Source organism: Lampetra planeri, chromosome 1 (assembly GCF_965212315.1).
Source record: "Lampetra planeri chromosome 1, kcLamPlan1.2.h2, whole genome shotgun sequence".
Taxonomy (NCBI): domain Eukaryota; kingdom Metazoa; phylum Chordata; class Hyperoartia; order Petromyzontiformes; family Petromyzontidae; genus Lampetra; species Lampetra planeri.
In genome coordinates, this window is record NC_136107.1 from 9,056,913 (window position 1) to 9,077,939 (window position 21,027).

Here is a 21,027-nt window from a genome sequence, read left to right on the forward strand (position 1 = left end):
TGGGACAGCTGGACAACAAGTGAGCAATTGGAAAATGTTGGTGATATTTCTTCGTAATGATGCCTCTTAGCTGCTTTGTGACTTCTGTCAGTGTCAGAATGAGGGATTTTATTATTATTAAATTATTAAGACCAAGACTGATTGTGCTGGGTATATTTACTGTGCAGTTAACTTTACTGCTCTCACGTCCAAAATTCAGATTTTCCAGAAAACGGTGGACAATGTAATAGCCGTATACTTAGGAATAATAAAATATGAATTTCACTGTTGAGCACATAGCCTGATTTATTGAAAATTACACATTGCAGGGATAAGCGAGCCAGTAGAAATATTGAGCTATCACTGAAACTGCCAAAAGTAAAACTTTAATGTAGGTTATACCCTGGCAGTCCCAGTGCAAAGGAACAATTGCTATACTTCCTGTGGCAAGGGATGTGTCTTAAAATTCGTAGCAGGTGGGCAGTAAGCTTTATTGAATGCACAGAGAACTGCAACAATGTAATATAGATTTTAAAACATGAATACAAACATTGCTCTCATGTCGAGTTTGAGTACTGTGTTTACTCAAAACAATCCATGTGCAGGAGCAACCTTCGAGGTATTTGGTGATTTTTATTAAGAGAAAATGAAAGCCACTTAAGTACAAAAGGTACAAGGCAGCATCATGACTATGCAAAGCCCAATATGATACAACTGCAATTAAATTTAGATGTATAAGAAGTATGAATGTCACCGCATGTCATGATTCAAATACACGAGGCAGCAAAACAAATGTGTAAAGGCACTAATATTAAGATGGAACTAGTGATCAAGTGAGCAGGGAGTGTGTAGGAAAAAAATACATTTTAAAGCACAGCTTAACGTGTATTTAATGGGCACACATTTCAATTGAATGTTCCTAATACTGTAATTAAAATGCAGGATTGTGTGGGTAAATGTACAAGTGAATTATTGTTCACATATTGCGCTAAAGCCTAACTGGGATGAAGGCCATTATGAATGCACAAGTGTGATCACATGGGTTATCACACAGCGAGTGAGGAGAACAGCGCATGTGTGTGTAAGTTACGGAATATTTACGTTGCTCTGAAGGCTTCTCCTGCCGGATTGCTCCATGTAAACCAGCTGTGTGTGTGTGTGTAATGAAAGCAATTAAGAATATATTTACGTATAAATTTCCCATGTGCACTAACAATTATTATTAATCCTTATATCAGGTAATTCTACAAATCAACACACTCAATGTAGCACTTGGTAAAATGAAAAAGGTGACGACCGTGGTGGCGCTTCTCTTTGAACGCATCACCACACAATTGTGTGGTACAAACACTTTACCAACTGAACACAATGACAATATCAACAATCAGAAAAATAACGGGCAAAATATTGCAACCAAAAATAAACCTCTTGAAAATAATAATTAGGATTCAGTGAGGCTGTTGTAGATTTAGAAATTAGCATTATTATTATATCATTGGCAAAGCATTTAGAAATATCTAGGGTAGATATGCTGTGTGGATATCCACTGGCAGTTCAAGAGAGATTGTTTTTCTTTTTTTTATGGCATAACTCTGATATTTAGGCACCGAGGTATAAAAGTAATACACTTGAAAGATGCTTGCTTATCTTAGAAACTGTCCAACAAGGACAAGAATACCACAAAGGAAGTACAAATCTACACATTGTGTATGTGTGTGTGCCTGTGCATGTGTGCTTGTGTACATGTTGGGTTAACGATTATATAATTAACCGATTAATCTGCCGATTACCAATTCGAATACTTGACTAATTGGACAAATAAAAAACAGTTGTAAAAAAATATATATATCTTCCCACCTTGGTTCCCACGTTTGTCACTGGACAGGAGGTGATAGGTGGGGTGTAGTGGCGTCATTGGTATAATCAGCTGGGTCACGCTGGACATGCCTTGTACGGTGTTTCCTGCCTTCAGGAGGATGAATTATGGGCCGGCTGCCATTTTTAAAGTGCCAGAGTAATCGATTACAAAAAGTTAGCCGATTATGTAATGTTTAGTCAATTAAACAATATAATATAATTGACTCATCACCCTGGGTCTAGTCTAAATAAAAACAAGAGAGATTGCGAACCTTCACCAGTGTGTGACTGGTTAATCAAGTGACTGGGCATTTTATTGGAAACTGATGCTTCGCATACAGGGAAATGGGAGCATATAAGTAGAGTTCACCAATGGATTGTGTTTCACTGCCGCCTGATGCCCACCACATTGCACTGCAGCCTATTACACCTTTTAGTCCCGGTGGTCATTCATCGAAGCACAATCAACGCTGCTTAGCTTCCAAAATCTGAGGAGATCGAACTAATTGTCGGTGATTTGTCAATATGCCTATGAAACATCCAATGCTTTAATGTTCTTTAAATACTGGATGAGTGGTGCACTAACCACGATTAAAACTAGCCTAAAAATAAATGATTCCAGTTGAAATTAGTCAAGAAGGTCAAAATCTCCCCACACTCAAACAGGCGTGAGGCAGAGCTCAACCTCTGTGGGTGGTACTGAGTCAATTGTGAAAATTCCAAATTTCTACGGAGCAGTCTCTCCGTAGGACAACTACCAATGCTGACTTGTGGTATTCGTTAAAGCAACCCTAGACGGATGGATGACTTATGGTGGGTTCTCTGAGAAAATGTGTCTACACGAGCAGGACATGCACACTGACAATGTGCAGTGTTAACACGTCCTTGTACGGGGTCAATCAGGGCCGGGTCATGCCTCTCGAGCAATGAGTCGCATGACAGCAGCGGCACTGCAGCTCACAATATTTTCACTCGTCCAAATGATACGACGATATCCAGATAGCATTGATGTGTGCCGCATTACTAACAGCTGCGTTCGCACGAAATAAAGGGCTTTTAATGGCCTACGGCGGAAATTATTCCAATTGCCTTCTTACATTAAAGAATACAAGGGCCCCCAATGAAGCACAAGTTTCGCCATGCGATCGTGCATCACATTGTTAATGGTGAGTGCCCACTGAAATTGAGCACAGCTGCAAACATGCGGGTGCCTCTTAACATATTTACATTCAGCGAGTGAATGTTTCACAGCCATGGTTATAACCACATTAAGAGTGTTATAGAGCACAGAGCGCAGCTACAATTGAGTGCAGCAACACATTTAACACCAAGAAGCAAAGGAGAATATCACAGCTTAAGTTTAGAATAACTTTTAATCCGTTAGGGTGGAACTGTGGCTTGGGCTAGTGCCTGACCTGCGATTATAAAGTTTGTGCGTTCAAAACCTGGCCAGGGCTCATCTCAGCCCATCATCCCTCCAGAGTCAACAAAGTGAGTACCACTTTGTGAGAAGTTAAATCGTCTCTGTCGTTTCGACAGGTTTACCCGCCATGAAAATGTGGAATTTTAATCACTGGCTCAGGGTCACCAATGGAGGTGAGTGCTGCCCCAGTGATTGTGCGTTTGCTTTGAACCATTAATAGTTGCTCCCCACATTGGCTTTGCCCAAATAAATGATAGAGCTGCTAGCATTGTGGGAGATTGTAACTACAAGCAAAACAAACAAACAAACTACTTACAATGACCTGCTATTAAGAAGGGCATTTACCCAATACTCCCTCACCAATTATTTCGTCTTCGTTTTTGGTCAGTGCTAGTGACAAATATTTAGTTTTTGTTATTTGTGCCTGTGCTTCCCTGCCAATACAGTCTCACAATTTTTTGTTTGTTGAAATGACCTACTTAGGTGCATGTGCAATCAAAAATGCAGTCTAACCACGCAAAAAAAATCACTGTAGTTCAAATCGTATTCTTGTAAAAGCACTAAACAGAAAGCTCTGTATTATGCATGTGCTTCTGTACTGGAAGGCACCATACATCTGCTTGCCCCCAGATTTTGCTAAATAACCAACATCGGCTATTATGAAAATAATGCTGCATTGGGCTGGACATCTCGGCAAATTAATACAATTAAATACCTAATAGCATCAGTCCCACCAGAACTATGTAACATTTTATTTTTACATTTACTTATGCTCTCACTGAGCAGCATTTTAAAGAAGACACCCTCCAAGTAAGGCACAAAAACTGCTAATGGTTAATAAAACATGACAGCTAGGATGCTTGTTCGTATATCTCTCCACATTATGCTGTCTATTCATAGCACCACATAGCAAAATTATTTCAAAAGACAAGTCTGTCAGAACACTCTGCTTGCATTTCCTCTCTCTCATGCTGTTCTGCAGCAGTGCCACTGTCAGAAACATTATCCCATTAATATACGCAATTCCATTGTAAGGGAGTGTTCATGATGGCAGTCGCAAGGTGGTATTTTGAGTTGTGTGTAAAAAATAGGTATGGAGCTTCGAGCAATACGAATGGCACTGTGCGCGCCTCTGAGATGCTCTTACCGTAGGCTGCATGACGTATGGCTGATGGGGCATCCAGGATGTACTCTGGACCTGCGAAAGGGAGATAGAACAGCGTGAGAGTGTGAGTTGTCACACCTGGTGCCCTGCGACACCGTAAAATAAAATAAAAACACTTTGCATTACGACAATTTGAGAAGGGGTCTCTGGAGGCAAACAAACGAGACAAAACAGAGCCCCGCGTTCGGGCGTGTTAATGAAGCTCATTACGAGGCTCCCTACCTGGTAGGTGGAAACAGGCGATGCGATGTAGGGCGTCATTGATGTCTGTGCGATCATCCTGTTTGCCGCAATGCTATACGGCGATGGATAAAAACTGCAGAGTGGAGAGAGATATTTAATTTATTTATTTATGTCCAGAATGTAGGTTAACACATGCCTTTGGAAAAAAAACACATTCCATTTTTGCAAATGTACATTTTAAAAAAAGTAACTGCTTTTCATTGCCGACATCATGGAGCACTGGGTGCAATGCTGAAATCCGGATGGCTGGCAATATAGTCAGAGCCCTTGGACTGACGATCTGACGGTTGCAAGTTCAAATTCCAGTTGGGGAGCAACTCAGCCTCAGATTCCTTTTAGCAGTGATAAAATTGGTACCACTTTGTGATCACGAAAGTGGTATTGTTATTGAAACAACCAGTCCACTGCCATGTGAATGTGGAATGTATATACCACTGGCTTGGAAAAACCAGCGATGGTGAACTCATGTTACCAGGAAGTCACTTTAAGAATATTTGACATTGCAGAATTACACAAAGTGCATAGAAAAAATGCAGCGGATTTGGCAACACGTCTGTTATGCAATAGGCTTATGTTGTACTTATTTTGAGCTCTTACCCATTCTGTAGCGCTGTGGGGTCGTATGTCACCGCAATTCCAGTCTGCAGAGTGAGTAAACCAGAACAAGCCGTATATGGAAAGCATTTCAAGAGATACACAAAGGCCGCAGACAGAAACCGCCAGCAATACTGGAACAATGCACTGTGGTTTGTATTGTGGCCATGTATGTATGTAGAACTTATTTCTCACCGTACGTAGCCAACAAGGACAACAAACTAAACACAAAAAGGAGTGCTAAAGAAATTAGTTTCATTCTAGATTTAAAAGTGCATAGCTCCAGTGGATTCCTAATATCAGAAGGAAGAGCATTCCAGACAGCCACAGAAGCTAATCTGAGTGTGTGATGCAGTGACCGTCTTTGCCTAATGGCTAGTCAAAAGCCACTGTGAGGATGACCGGAGTTCACGTGATGGTTAATGTTCCTTGACGAGATCAGCAAGGTTTTATTGTGGTTCATTTGTGGCAAGCACTTTGTGTGTAACGAGTGCGGCCTTGTGGACAGCAGTGAGGGAGCACTCACCTCGCCCTCTCTGGGCCAGGCCCTGCCGTTCTGTGTGTACTTGTTTTGGTTCTGACGCTTTTTCTGTCCCCCATCAGCAAACTTGCACAGCAGCGGTTCTGGAGGGACTGTGGAGTGAGTAGGTAACAGCACGTGAGAACGGTTATTACAGCGCAGGCGCCAGCATGCTTACTTGTAACGGAAGCAGCTCGTCACCCACTGGAATGTAAAGGGGCAAACTTTTTTTTATTATTATTTGTCATTTTTCAGTGTTGGTCAAATAAGAAGTTAAGGCGATCAAATTCCTTTCTTAATATAAGAATACCCAGTACTATTTGACAAGCGGAGACAGGTTCGTGCAGAAAGCCAAAGTGGTCGAATGGATTATAGGTAAGTAGGCAGGCTTACAGGTAAATATACTACATCACACTGAAGTATTTCAAGAGCATTCCATACCAATTCAAAGCCGTTGGCTTCATATAGGAGTGAGTAGGCCAAGAATCTCACAGAACTGGCAAAATCTCACATGGAGCTTTCATTCAAGATACTGCAGTATTATTCTGGCCCTACTGTGTTTCATTGTTCTTCCCTACTCGTCTGAACTTTCTGTCTGAACTAACTCGTAACTGGAATGTGGTAAAGCACGCTTGTAATCAAGTGACTTACGAATCAAACAAAGATGGATATTTAAGTTAGAAACACCCTATTTGGCTATTGAGGCAACTGTAGGATTCATAATAGGTGTGTTTCTCATAGAGGGTTTACTACATACATTTTTACATGGCTTAACCATAAATCAACAAATTATTGTGAAAGTCTCCATATTAAATTAAGTACTTTTCGCACGGATGGATTTTTTTCTGCAAACTCATTTCCACATGAAACAAAAACACTGCCTTGCCCTTTTCCTAACATTTCGAAATGTCTCCCTTGCAAAAGTCTTTGTTCGAAACAAAACATTGTTGCACAAATCGTTAATTCAAAAGTCTATCATAATGGAGCCAAAAGCCTCCACATGTATTGACGTGAACTTTATAACACGGTTTGAAACCACGGTCACCTGTAAGTACACCCAATATAAAATGGTCATATGTTGACAGTTAATCCAGAGAATAAGACGCAGACACATGCAAGGCATTCCACGATATACACAGAGATCTTGGCAGTGCTGACAAAGAACAGAAAATCACCGAGTGCAAGTTCAGCGGCTGTAGATGCCAATTGAGGCACACTGCAAGTTCCAACACGCGCACACAAAGTCAACTTTAATCCCGCGTAGCGGATGGCCTCCTAAATGGCAAAAATTGTATCTTTCCTGTGGCAAATCAATCACTCAAAGGGCTCCTACCGCCGCAGGCATTTTAAACCATAAGTATTTCGCCTTAATCCCACTAATATTGCAAAAAATGTGTAAATTACGGTGGTATATTCGCTTGCATTTGTAGAGTTTGACTCACGTTGGAAGGTTTCGAGCTCAAATTGAAGTTGAGGGGTTCATTCAGCCTATCATTCCTTTGTGCTAGCAAAATAAGTACCATCTTGTGGAAAATGAATACAGTAATCCCTCGGTTAACGTTATTAATCCATTCCACGAAATCTAGTGTTAACCGAAATAACTGTTAATCGAATACAGGAATTACATGAGTCTGCAAGAGAGCTGTTTCCCACTGCCAAAACAGAAAACATAATGTAAACAAAGCCAGTTGAGGTCTAAACGCTCATAAATGGGTGTCACTTACGAGCGCTCAGATTGGTCGAAATTGGCGCTAGCGTGCATAACGTAAAGACACTGTTAATCAAAAATGTAACGTTAGTCGAAACCATGGGGTCCTATGGGAGGCAAAACATTAAACGAAAAGCGGTTAACGGATGCAACCGTTATTCGAGGGATTTCCGTATTTTCCCGCATATAACCCGCGGGGTATACCACTTTTTACAAACAAAACAAGACCCTGCGGGGTATATGGAGGTGTGGGCTATCCCAAAAATATTTTACACGTGTGACATGCCAGAACTCGTTTAATTTTTTCATGGTAGGACTATCCACTATGCAACACTTACCTTTGACTAAAGCACTGCTGAATAAACCACTCACACTAAAATTGCACATGTTATCACGTTTTAAATTATTCGAATTGTTTGTACAATGTTAACATTTGCCCGTAAACTAAACATATCGCGGCCAAACCCTAGATATGATTATGAATAGAGCAGTAACCAAACGTAATGGCCTATAAACAGCATAGAAAGTCTAATAATGACAAGACGGTACATTCAAACAAACTTTCTTTTATTATAAATGAATATGATGCCGAGGCAGCCTGTTTGCTAAAAAACTGTCCAAAGTTACATATACAAATTTTGAAAATAGCTAACATTAAAATTCAATGTCAATATCAGCATCATTTCTGCTCAGTAGTAGACTCACTATCATTATCATTGTTGGCGACTGTTGAAACGGCCCGGTTATTATCTCGTGGTGCCCTCACCCACTTGGCCAAGATGTCTTCCAACTGTGGCCACTTTGCCTTCGGTCCTCTCCTCGCATGTTTTCGTTGATTCATTGCTTTCAGTTCAGCAATATTTTTCTCCATTCACGAACAGACTTTTCGTCGACCGACAACACTTTTCCCGCAGCTCTGTTGCCTTTATCTTCTGCTAATTTACAAACTTGAAGCTTGAAGTCAGCGGTGTACGACTTACGTTTTGGTGGCATTATCATAACGGCTATTTAAGTAATTATAATTAACTACGGTATAGCGACTTTTAATTACTTGAACTATGCACGAAACATCAGTATGTACAGTCATACCTCGGTATACGACCGCTTTGGAATACATCGAATTTGGTATACAGTGATCCCTCGTTTATCGCGGTTAATGGGGACCGGAACCCCTCGCGATAGGTGAAAATCCACAAAGTAGGATTGGCCCCCCTAGGAATTTCCGTATATGTGTGTGTGGGTACCAGAATGTTTAAAATATGTATATTTATACTTTATATATATATTTTACTTAAATCTATTTAATTATAAAACCTTAATGTTATACATTCACTCTCTCTCTCTCTCATACGATACGTATTATGGTGTTCTACACTCACCAATGACAGTAGTATCTTGAGACTTGACTCCAGTAATGACGACGACGACGATGACAATGACGATGACAATGACGACGATGACAGACCTGTGCAGTTCGATGAATATGATGATGAATGATGATGATGATGGTATACTGCACAGGTATAATGAGGCCTTTAAATCAGTTCGAAAAATCCGCGATGCACTGAGGCCGTGAAACTTGAACCGCGAAGTGGCGAGGGATTACTGTACGTCGTGTTTTGACGAGAAAAACATGTCTTGGGATACGACGTCTTGCTTGGGATACGATGCGCTTGTTAGAACTTGTATGGGTCGGGATGAGTCACCGCGTACCCGCGTGTACCCCGTTCCCGACTCCTCCCCTTCCTCACCACCATCCTCGTAGGCTATCAAGTCCTCTCAGCAAGGTAAAGTGATGTTAAATTTTATTTTTGTCAGTTTATTTTAATTATTTATGCATTTATTTTAATTCATGTATGCATTTTAGTAATAAGTAGTGTCTAAATTATTTTATACAACCCCATTAATGTACAATATACCATAAAAAATATCATTTCTTATACTCCGGAACGGATTATTTCCTTTCCCTTTATTTCTTATGGGAAAAATTTGTTTGGTATACGTCATTTTCAGTATAAGTCCTACCTTCTGGAACGAATAAATGATGTATACCGAGGTACCACTGCATACTGCAAAAATCACACTCAAGAACACTCTGAAACGACAATATGTGAAGTGGGCGCACTTTGTTTAATACTTTCAGTGGCTGTAGGGGGGTGCGGAAGTTTAAACTGAGGATATGGATTGCACAATGGGAAGGGCCTTAACCAGACGGAATCATAATTGCTAAGTCCCTTAGGCCGCTGCTATTGGCTGAGCACTATACAGTCGTGACCATGAGCTTTGTTTCAAAACTTCCAATGGCTTTGTTGCCAGGAGGCAATGGCGTTACCGTAGTGCCGCTATTATCTGCGCAATCTACCAGTGTTAAAACTGTACAGGGGTAACTATCGGTCCAGTAGCTGTAATATGATGAGGTCGAATGCTGGTAAGCCTAACAGTACGCTTACTTACTTATCTACCAGTTATGTGTTACTTATTTATTGGATATTTACTTTTGTTACTTATTTACTGTTTTAAGTTCACTCGTTTCCGGTTAGTTTGCTTTCTATGTGCACGTTATGATTTTAATGTTAACAATTGATAGTGGAATGCATTACAAATGTAAACTTCGTATTAATATGATGGAATTAAGCTGCGGTAACGACGTTAAAGATATGAATGCGTGCGGGGTATATGACGATTTGGACTATCTGAAATCTGTTTTACACAAAACACTATTTTTGCGGGGTACATGCATCTGCGGGTTATATGCGTTTGCGGGCTCTATGTGGGAAATACGGTACTGTAAATGGTCATCTTGGTCCCTGTGACGGGAATGTGGAACTTCCTCCATTGGCTCAGGGCTGCCAATCGAGATGAATATCGGCTTGTTTGAAGAGAAAGACATTGACCTTTTTCGTTCACCCAGATCTGCCTTGCTAAACAGATTTACATGAGTGCATCGATGAGCTGTTACCAAAGCCAATTAAAAAAAGTGAATGGAAAAGGACTGAGCGAGCAGACAATGTGTGGATGGGGTTGGCATTCCATTTAATCATGCAAGCATATTTATCTGTGTGCGTGAACACTTATACAGTTAAAGTGTAACACAATTAGCTCAATCTTTGAATCTGCCCACTCACAAAAAAAACTCATTATGCTGCACACTATTTTGACAGGCAGACACAAAGCCCGATAGCAGAGGACATATTAAGTAACGAGTCAGATTTTAAGATAACTTCTAAAAATTTCAAGCAAATTACTGTAGCTTTTTTGCAATTCAAAACGTGTTTGCTTTATTTAACTGGTGATTATACTGCATGTAATATCTTCCCGGTATGTTTTATTGCACTTTTATAGGGCAACATTGGTCTATTTCACAGTGACATTTGTTTTTACTGCAACAGAACAGTCCTGCAATATGCGCACATTTTTTGGAGGAGGCTTGAAACTGTGCTTCATGGGAGAAACTGAAAATATTTAAAAAGCCGATAAGCAGATGTTCCCACAGATTTTGTTTTGGAGGGGGGGACGGGCGGACAGCCTTTGTGGACAAAAAAAAATCTGTTGTAGCTGAACAGGGCACGACAGTCAGCATTGGGTCTCTCTTAACACCTGGACCTGGCTCAAAAGTGCCCAGCTCCCCTGAGGTAGCATCTGCTTCTCAACCAGTTAACGGGCCAATCCTTCCAAGCTCATATAGTTGATCAATCAGCAGAAGGACAATGCCAATTAACTGATCACAGTAAGTCAAACTGCCCTCCTACTCAAACAAACGTGGGTTTATGCCCATCTCTCCACCGCTGACTTGGAGAGGAAATTTAACATTCCTATGCAGGGGGCTGGTCTGTCCATAGAATGATCGGTGATAACTTCTCACAAAATGGTACCTGTTTTATTGATCAAATAGAATGGTTAGTTGAGTCAACTTCCAACTGCAATATCAGCTCGGAATTAGTTTTTATCGTAAGTCAAGTGCTCTGCTCAATACCCCCATCTAAATCATTTAATAAATAATCCCTGCTAATTAACCTTGAGAGCAAGACAAATTCACGTGGGTTGATTTCCACTAAGAATAAGCCCTGAATAAATGCCCTCCTGTGATGTACCACCGCATCATTTGTGAAAGGATTTAAACGGTATTAATTATTCAAGATATACAAAAACACAGGCTGGTGACGTAGTGTGAGATTAAGTAAATGGTTTTCTGTTTGGGCACCTGTACATAATTTGTCACAGATATTACAATAACCATTTTAATGAACACTCAGCTCACTTTTGCCATTCTGCTTTTACCAGCTCCAATGGAAAGGAAACTATTTTTGAATTCTTGCACTGCTGAAGCACGGGTGTGTGGTTACATTTGAAGGAATGAAAATAAGCAGATTGGATGGGCTGAGATGACGGAATCTGGACAGCTGGCCATGTGGGTAAAGGTAATTTTACCTGGAACTCCGGGAGGAATTTGGATAAACTTCCCGTTGAAATTCTGTATGACCGCCTCACATTTCTCCGTGGACTCCATTCTGCATTAAAAACAAAAGACATTGGTTAGTTTGCTTGACACATTTGTCACAGATGCAGGTGGTCAGGAGGCACAGAAAAAAAACACATTTTTGACCTGTGTGTACAGCAGAGCAGGAACCGTGAAAACCAAATTAGATTTTATTCATGAAAGTCATTGTTAACTGAGCCGAAACCAGCAAATCACTGCACTTGAGAACTTGAATACATCACGCGCGTGGCCATCCACAGTCGAACCTACGATCTCGCCAGCGCCGGCTCAGTGCTGCTCCGACACAACATTAGCCCTGTGAGCCACCGGGTCACCTCAGCTGCGGTTCCGTGCATCACACGCGGTTGAACGGGCGGTCGTCGAGGAATACGTGGGGCTCGGGGGAAGGAAGGGGGCTCACCGAGCGAATCCGACCCCGCGGCTCGTGCCGTTGGCGTCGCGGAGGATGCGCGTGGAGATGACCTGGCCGTACGGCTTGAGCATGCCTTCCAGCTCCTGCTCATCCATGGACATGGGCAGGTTGGAGATGTAGAGGTTCGTTGGGTCCTGTTCCTGTTGCTGCAAGAGGACAAAAGCCTTTAGAAATGTGCGCATTGAAATAGTCAAACGATACATGTAAGAATATAAACTTTTCACGAAATAAAATCAGCCAATTCATGAATGCAATCATAGGATTGATCACTCAGTAAATCAACAATTCAATGACGCTCGCGAAGAACCTGGTCTGGGCCCATCAAGAAAATAAGGAGTCTCATTCGTGTTTATAAAAGGGCAGGGAGCTAGCACCAATTTTATGGAAAATTTAAAAACGGTAATTGAAAAATTACAATTGTTGCCAGCAAAACAGCCTCGGTGGAGACTCCAGAGTTAGGCCTTATCAGAGCTTATAAGAGAGAAAAACGATTCTAAGGAAAAGAAAACCTAAAGTATCTCTGGAAAGTTCCAAGACAAAATTCAGTGAGTAATAGTCATGGCCAGATATACATATTAAGAGCAAAATAAAAATGTCCAGCAAAGGATCAAGCACGTGATTTAACACACACAAAAAATATCCGTTGTCAATAAACTTATAAAATAAAAATTTTCAGTCATGCAATTTCTGGCCACTATAGCTGAATGAAATGGATGCTTATTTAATAAAGACATATTCACAGTATGTTCCACTCTACTGCCAACCTTCCCCATTCCAGACGCTGCAAGCAGTAGCTCTGGACCAACATCTGTGCGTGATATAGCAGATGTGTCATTGTGTGTCAAAATGCCCCGCAGTTACCTGAAATTTCCTGGCATGAACCGAAATGTCCTGTATCTGTCAGTAGCATGTATTGTATTGTGCTCAAATCACTTGGTTTGCTTTGTTGAATATGTTTTTAATGTAATTACTGCAATCTGTCACAGCAAGCCATTAGAGATCATATAACACTGTAAAAATACATGTCCCATCCTAACTGCATCTTTGGCTTACGGTTATATATATGGAGTATAAAACAAATGCAGTGCTCCCCATATAATATTTTAATACAGTACACAGGGCAAAAAACATATCACATCAATGCCCGCTGCCTGTGACTAATAATAAAAATTGTTCATTTTCGTAAGAGCTGTGAACAAAATGTGCGGCACTGCATATTATATTTGAAACAAACAAAGATGTGCTTCATTGTTTGCGTACAACATTTAAGTAAATTAATACATTTCTCCAATTAAAATAATTGTATCAGTCCTGACCATGAGAATTTAATTTAGCATGGACCATATTAATTACTGCGCTTCTTATTTTCTTATCCATTTATTTTCATGCGATTGTTTTTATTAAACACTTATCTGCCACTACGAATAAACAAACCAATAATTTCCTTTGAATATTTTAGTTCAAATGCTTTACAACTAAACTCCAATTATGCTTAAACGAAACTGCAATGTTACATGTGGTGGAACCCATGGCCACTGAATGACAACACTTTCCGACTCGCGAAATGTGCCTGAGCTATTCGTGAGAAAATTAACCAGAGTTTGTGACGCACAAACCTGGAGCTTCAAGTCGTCTGGAACAGAGGCCCTATCAGACAAACAACATCTTCCCAAAAGATTGTGAAAGTGCACTCCCCTGTCAACACGTTCTCTCGCTTACTTTCATGACGCTGGCACTTTACGCACTCGTAAAGTAAAAAAAACTCACCCACTGTGACTTTCATGGCAGCAGCATACTCACCAGTGACAAGCACATTTGGCGGTTATGCTTTAGTAAATGCTTCTTGCATGTTTAGGGCGGATGATCAGCATTACCAGTCTTTTTCAATCTGCCTGTTGCAACTTACTTGCCTATCCCACCGAAGCCGTGGGCACAACATGAACACACAGAGACAAAGGCTGCTCTAAGCAGCGTCTACCAGACGCCCCGTTTGCAAATGCAGAAGTATGAGAGTGCTCCACCAGAGCAGTGTGAATGTGCCTTTGCCGCAAACTGATTGGTAACAAAAGACCTGGGCATTCAGAACCGTGTTAACATAAATTTTACGTGCCAGCTGCGTGCTCTGAAGCGGCCAATGCATATTTCCATCCTAGACCGATCTCATTGTGTGCTGTTAGATCGCATTAGGTTGCAATGATGTACTGCTCAGTCTTAAGACCCTGTCAATATCACTGGAAAGTAAATGAGCTTCAGATTATAGTGAAAAAACTCCTATCTGGTTGCGATAAAGGCTCTCTGTGCATTTGTTAGGTATCAGGTGCACGATGCTCCCACCGAGGATTTGAAACAAGCATGGATGTGTCGCGCTGCCATTAAGTTTTGGACACACACACAGAACAATGTTCTTATGGAAACTCAGCTCCGAATATGGAATGGAATGCACAACAACCCTCAAGATACGCTGTCCCGAAGTTGTTCTCCTCGATGAATATAGCTACTACATCGATGTGCATATCCTGAAAGTGCAGCCACAGAGCCAAGGTCGTGCAACTTGAAAACCTGTCAAGGCTGGCGAGTGCTCAAATCCCTGGCAGATTTTCAGACGGCAGTTCTCATCCTTCATGCAACAAAACCTGCGAATTTCATTTCGTTATATTTTTTCTAAAAGTGCAAAAGCACAATGCCTGGCTACTCACAAAATCACAACTGCTATGGTTTGGATGACAGTTTAACTGAAATGAATGCACGTGTCCATGACAATAGCCAAAATGGAAAAGCCATACATTGCAAAACGAAAGAACTGTAGACGTATTACAACTATAAAAAGCCTAAAATGAATATGCCATGTAACAAATACTTTCTTCCAAATAGAGCACTGTTTAACTTTAAAATTGATGTTTTTATATAAAAGTTGTCAACCTTAAACAAATATTGCGGAAGATGGAATCTTGCATTATAAAATCAAACTGGTGATCTACAACGGCTTTAAAATCACTTCTGAGTGTGCAGCAACTCAATTAGAGAGCCGATAAGAAATTTCAATATAACGCATTGTACATCTCCATAGAGCTCTTCAGAAGACACAAGACATGACACAAACCCCTGTATAGCCTTAACAGACTGTTAGTGCAAGTGCTGTGAGCGAGCACCTATGAAGGCCGGCGCGGCACACGAGAGGGTGGGTAACCAACACCCACACCTGGCCGGTCGCCTTTGTCTCCCTAGTGGCAATGTTGACACACCATACTAGCTACTCATTTGAGGCTGAGCCAAACAGAACCGGTGTTGGTCATGGGCGGCAATCGGAAACAACTGCATCGCGCGGCATCGTGCGTGATGAAGTCAACTCGTATGCATGTGCTAGGTGGATTGTCACATGACAGGACTGAGAGACAGTGACAGCCTGGGGAGTCCTTCATCCAGCAGTGGATTTTAAAATATATAATTTACACTTGTTTACTAAGGAAAGCCTCACTGGTCTCAATATTATGTCATGAGGGTCCTGCCAAGTTTTTTTTTCCAGAAGGGAATGATGTTTCTGTGTGTTATCCCAACTGAGTGATATTCAGGTGAGTTTTCAGATATTTTGACCTATGACCGGAAGACGAAGCAGAACAGGGAGCGAACGTACACACTCTGCACTACGAGGTTCCCAAGTCAGGAACCATACCCAGGCCGTTGTTGCTGTGAGGCACAAGTGCACTACCCTGATGATCATGTAAACAGCAGCACGTTACAAGAACGGGAACTGTAGTTCTGAGAACGAGTGATGCACTGTATAGCTTGGTTTCTGCCTCTTGAACGGAGCTGCTGGTGGCAGAGGTAGTGCTGGAGCAGGGACTGATTAATAGTAGAAGCCAAACACGATGAGGAGGCTTGAAGATCCCTACACATGTGTGTTTGGCTCACGTCCAGTGACCACCTGCTGTTCATAACCACTAAGTCGTTGAAAGATCCTGGGAAATGCTTTCCCCCTGCCACTCATGGGGAAATAGAAGTGAATGGGTACGAAATGCAAGCCGGACTGAGAGGAAGGCAAATTAGCGTCTGCCACGCATAAGCTCCACAGTTGCCAAACTTACACGCCTAAAGCAAGCCACTGGTATTCACAACAATGAAGCTGATGAAAAGGCCAAAATAGCACAATTTGGTAAATGTGTCCTCCTAAACAGAATCGTATCGAAGGGCTTGTGCCTTATTGGCAGAAGGGTAAACTATAAATGTAACAGTACCGGACTGGGAATCGCCAACACAACCAGAATTACTATAGTGACTGGTATTTCATGTGCAGAAGTGCCAGTTCATCCAAGGTGATCGTACTGTTTAATAACAGTATTGTTGGGTTGAAAACAACGCTATTGCCAGTATTTGGGAAATTACACCGCTATGCTACAAATCTGTACAGGTTTTCTCTTTCATAGCAGACATCTACAGCTTGTGGCTAAAGTAGTGTTAGGTAATATATTGACTTTTGCATTTTATTTTTTCACAAAAATGTGTTTTATATTTAACTGCACCTTCTTCCGTGAAGTAGGCTTTGGTTTATTCGGTGGCCTATTGTGTACGCTTGTGCCATCAATTCGAATCCCAGATTTAACAATTTACTCGCAGGTATGTTTTTCTAAAAACCCAGCTCTCCCTTTCAAATAATAACATTGTGTCCCAATAGCTTCTGGATTTAGCATAAGGAAATTAGATTGAATTGACTGCAGCTTTAAGTGTCTCCATTCTACATATGATACTTTCCTTTGGTATTTTACAAATGTGACTTTTGTGAACTCAATTTGTGATAATTTCAAAGCTGGTGGCATCCTTTGATTCATTTGCGCTTACCACAATTTACAAGAGTTAGGTTAACTTTGAAGTAGCCATCGCTCAGGTGCGCTGAAAGGAGATAAACAATTCGAAGACCAATTAGGCCAGCCATCAAATACACATCTCATCACATTCCCATCCCGCCAGGACATAAACAATAGACGCTCGACGGTTTTTACTATCTATTTTCTCATATACAGTAATTTGAGGGTATGAAGAATTAATCTGTCAGATGAAAGTCTTTGTACCGAAAAAGGCTATAGAAATTGCACGCTGTCACAGGATTACAGATTATGCACATTGCTCGCAACATAGATTATGCACCGCAGGTGTCAATCACACAAAAGTTCCAAACTCTGACAGCTGTGCGACTTCATGACCACATTTCCGCCTGTAATTTAATAACAGTAGAAAGGAAAGTAGCGCACATTATGTTGAACGTGAAAAGCCAGAAAACTTTGTAGCACTGCGCCAATTCGGGGTTGCGCTGTAATTACACGGTGGTGTTTGTAGAGCGGTGCATTGGAAAGGCTCAATCATCTCAAGGGTTTTCCATTATTGCCCAGCAGGGCTCCCCCTCCACTGGCACACAATATTCCAAACCCGGCACAATTATCATCCATAGAGATGCCATTACCCATTGCTGCTGAGCAGTCGAAAGCCAGGCGGACACATTCGCTTGATTCAGTCGTCATGAAGCTGCAAATATCTATCCAGTGCAGATTTAATTTCATCTTGGTGTTTATTTACTTTTACACATACATCGACAGTAAAAGGGTGATAATATTACAGGTAGGAACAACAGTTCCACACTGTCCACCAGGGATTATTTGTCTATCGTGCATATCCCCTCCCAAACATGTACGCTCCCGGATTGGTTGAAGTGCGTCACGTGATCGTGAGCTTTCTGTCGTGCACGAATGCGCTGTCCAACCAAGTTCCTACCTGCCCACTCCAAAGGAACGTGTTTACGTTTACACATATGTAGTGAGTCCAACTGAGTCGCAGACGTTATTCTTTAGAGGCAACACATTTATTATATCAACACGTAATACACAAAGGGGTAACTGCCCCTTTACCAGATACAGCCTAGGGTGGTGACCACCCAGCTAACTACCCTATATGGAGGAGTTACTGCTACGAAGGGTCGGACCCTCACTCGGGTCTCGGCCACGTGTTGATGCCTCGTAGGACGTGGAGCTTCCAGCTTGTAGGACGTGGAGCTTCCAGCTTGTAGACGTAGAGCTTCCAGCTTGTAGACGTAGAGCTTCCAGCTTGTAGACGTGGAGCTTCCAGCTTGTAGACGTGGAGCTTCCAGCGTGTAGACGTAGAGCTTCCAGCTTGTAGAACGAAGCAACCCCGATCCCTCTCTGGGACCCACCTTATATCCTCCCGGGTCGGGGCTGCTCCGCCCAGGCCCCGCCCACTTTCTCGAGCGTTCTAGCTCCCTCTCGATCCCTCTCGAGAGCTCTCCCTAGACACGTGGTCACCCCCTAGCCCCCCCACCTGGGGCACTCTCTGTGGACACTCCGGATCACGTGTCTACGGGGTCAACCAGAGTGCTATGGCCCAGGGAAACCCTGTCCCTGATCTGACACTCTCCCGCTCCCCCTTGTGGGAGCCCGCACCGCACGCTATGCACGGTGCCCGCACTAACCCAGTGCTCGCCAAGCCCCGCTAGGGCTGGTACTACACCCATCTACGGGGTTTACGCGATGACGGTGCATCGCACGCCGTGCTATAGTAAAGCCGGCATCACACAGCAACCCACCCAGTGCTGTCCACGACGAAGGAACATCGCACGCCACGACCCTCCCGGGCCGGCACCATACAGTGACATCCCTGATATCACTACACATACATCGACAGTAAAAGGGTGATACACACACTTATGTGAATAGCTCTTATTAAAGTAATATCCTAATATATGAGGTTGGTGTAATACTTGAATCATACTTTATCAAGTTGCTGTTTCAGTCAACTTGTAAAATTAATAATAATTGTTTATACTGTCACTGAGATGCAAGGAAGATCTTGATATTTTGGCTGACCAACTATCTTCAAGATAAATTGAGAATTAAGTGTTTTTGAATAACCTTGGTGGTTGAAGTTTGGCGGTGGGTGGTGTCAGATCCTCTGGGGTGCAATGAGCAATCAGTGTTTGCATTTTTTGACTTAAAGCTCTCGTGACTGCAGGAATTTATATTTTTTTGTTTTTTTTGGTAAAGCCACGTACCCTTGCGCTACACCCATCTCAAACCTATATAAATCCTGCTTCAGCAGCTCTCCCACTATATTTTTTCCTGCCTCAGCAGCTCTCCCGCTATATTTTTTCACCTGATGACGATTGCTTGTTGTTGCGATCGAAACGTCGTGATATTTTTTAATTTTCTAAAATTATTTTTCTATCTACGTGGCTTTACCGAAAGACCCAAAGAATATAGTGTTTCCATTGTTTTGAATGCATTCTATAAATTAATATGCAGATTGTCTGACCGAAGTGTGCCAACTCCACATGTCTGACCCATTGCTCTTCATAATCGAATTCAGTTTTCTAAATGCTCCATAAAGAGGAAACACACATGGTGATCTATTTATAGACAGCTCACTCAAATCTAATAGAACCTCTAACTCTCCACTGAACAGGTGATTGAATATTGTGAAGGCGATGGCTCCATACATTACAAAGGGGAGATTTAAAATACTTAACAAGTGTATTGGGATTTGTGGGAGACTAGATGCTTTGAAATATGAATATAAATGCTTTCAGTGTAATATCTCCATGTTATTGTAATGGGTTGTCTATAAATGGATCGCCCTCTTATGATTTGCTGTGAATCGGAATGTTGCCCACGAGCACTCTGGTCGAGGTGGCACACGGACCTCCTTTTGTTAGGGTTCCCTCAGATTAATTTGGTGGTTCAACCAGGAGCATTTTTTTCTAAATCTGCCTTTATCCGGGGAAATGCATTTCGCGTTGATGTTGGCGTTGCGCAGCGCTCGTCGTACATCACTCCGCCCAGAAGGTCACCGGTAAAAAAAATGTAAAGTACATTGAGGAAGCACATATAAAACAAAAGCAATATCAATTTTGAGTAAAAGCTTTCGTGATTGCAGGGATTCATATTCTTAGTTCTTTCGGTAAAGTCACGTAGAAGGGAAATAATAAAATAATATTAATATAAAACAATAAAAATTCTCACGACGTTGCGACTGTAACACAAGCAAACCGGACAAACCGCCACTTTTTTCAAATTTTCTTTCTGTGGATTTCACACCTGATGATGATTGCTTGTGTCGCAGTCGAAACGTTGTGAGGATTTTTATTGTTTTATATTTATATTATTTTATTATTTCCCTTCTACGTGACTTTAACGAAAGAACCAAGAATATAAAAGTAATATATATAAAATAAACACATAGCACACAATATCCCTGCAATGTATATAGCATTGGAAGTATAACCAAGCACAGGAGTGAAATGATATTTTAAGTGTCAGTCCACTATTTTAATGCACGCCACGACAGCCTTTGGAGGTGTAATTGTTTTTTTGCAATTGGGTGACGTCTGTTATATTGGGGGGGGGGGGGGAAGGCATCCAATGCACGTGTTCTTAAAAATAAATACGTCTTATTCTATATAATAAAAGATAGCGGTTTGGACATTAACTTGGAAACAGCTGCATACATCTGTGGGAGTTCTTCAATGCCATGGTGTGGCAAGAAGAGGGGGGAAACACCACTTTATATAGTCAATGAACTCTGGGAAGTTGCACAACACTGTTATATAATAACCAGAACCTGGCACAGATT

General features: G+C 41.6%; 1 protein-coding gene across 9 annotated transcripts in view; it reads right to left on the reverse strand.

The window, feature by feature from the left end:
• The window catches only part of LOC144742273 (RNA-binding motif, single-stranded-interacting protein 1-like), a 244,966-nt gene that overhangs the window by 11,545 nt on the left and 212,394 nt on the right, over positions 1-21,027 (reverse strand). For 6 of the 9 annotated variants that reach the window (XM_078592477.1, XM_078592485.1, XM_078624780.1 and 3 more), the window contains exons 5-11: positions 12,388-12,545; positions 11,918-11,997; positions 5,788-5,894; positions 5,265-5,308; positions 4,647-4,740; positions 4,407-4,457; positions 1,081-1,125 (exon numbers count right to left, since the gene is read on the reverse strand). In XM_078592477.1, coding sequence (XP_078448603.1) covers positions 1,081-1,125; positions 4,407-4,457; positions 4,647-4,740; positions 5,265-5,308; positions 5,788-5,894; positions 11,918-11,997; positions 12,388-12,545 — 579 coding nt within the window. The remainder of the gene's footprint in view (positions 1-1,080; positions 1,126-4,406; positions 4,458-4,646; positions 4,741-5,264; positions 5,309-5,787; positions 5,895-11,917; positions 11,998-12,387; positions 12,546-21,027) is intronic. The other 3 variants (XM_078592494.1, XM_078592459.1, XM_078592468.1) reach the window with 1 other exon arrangement.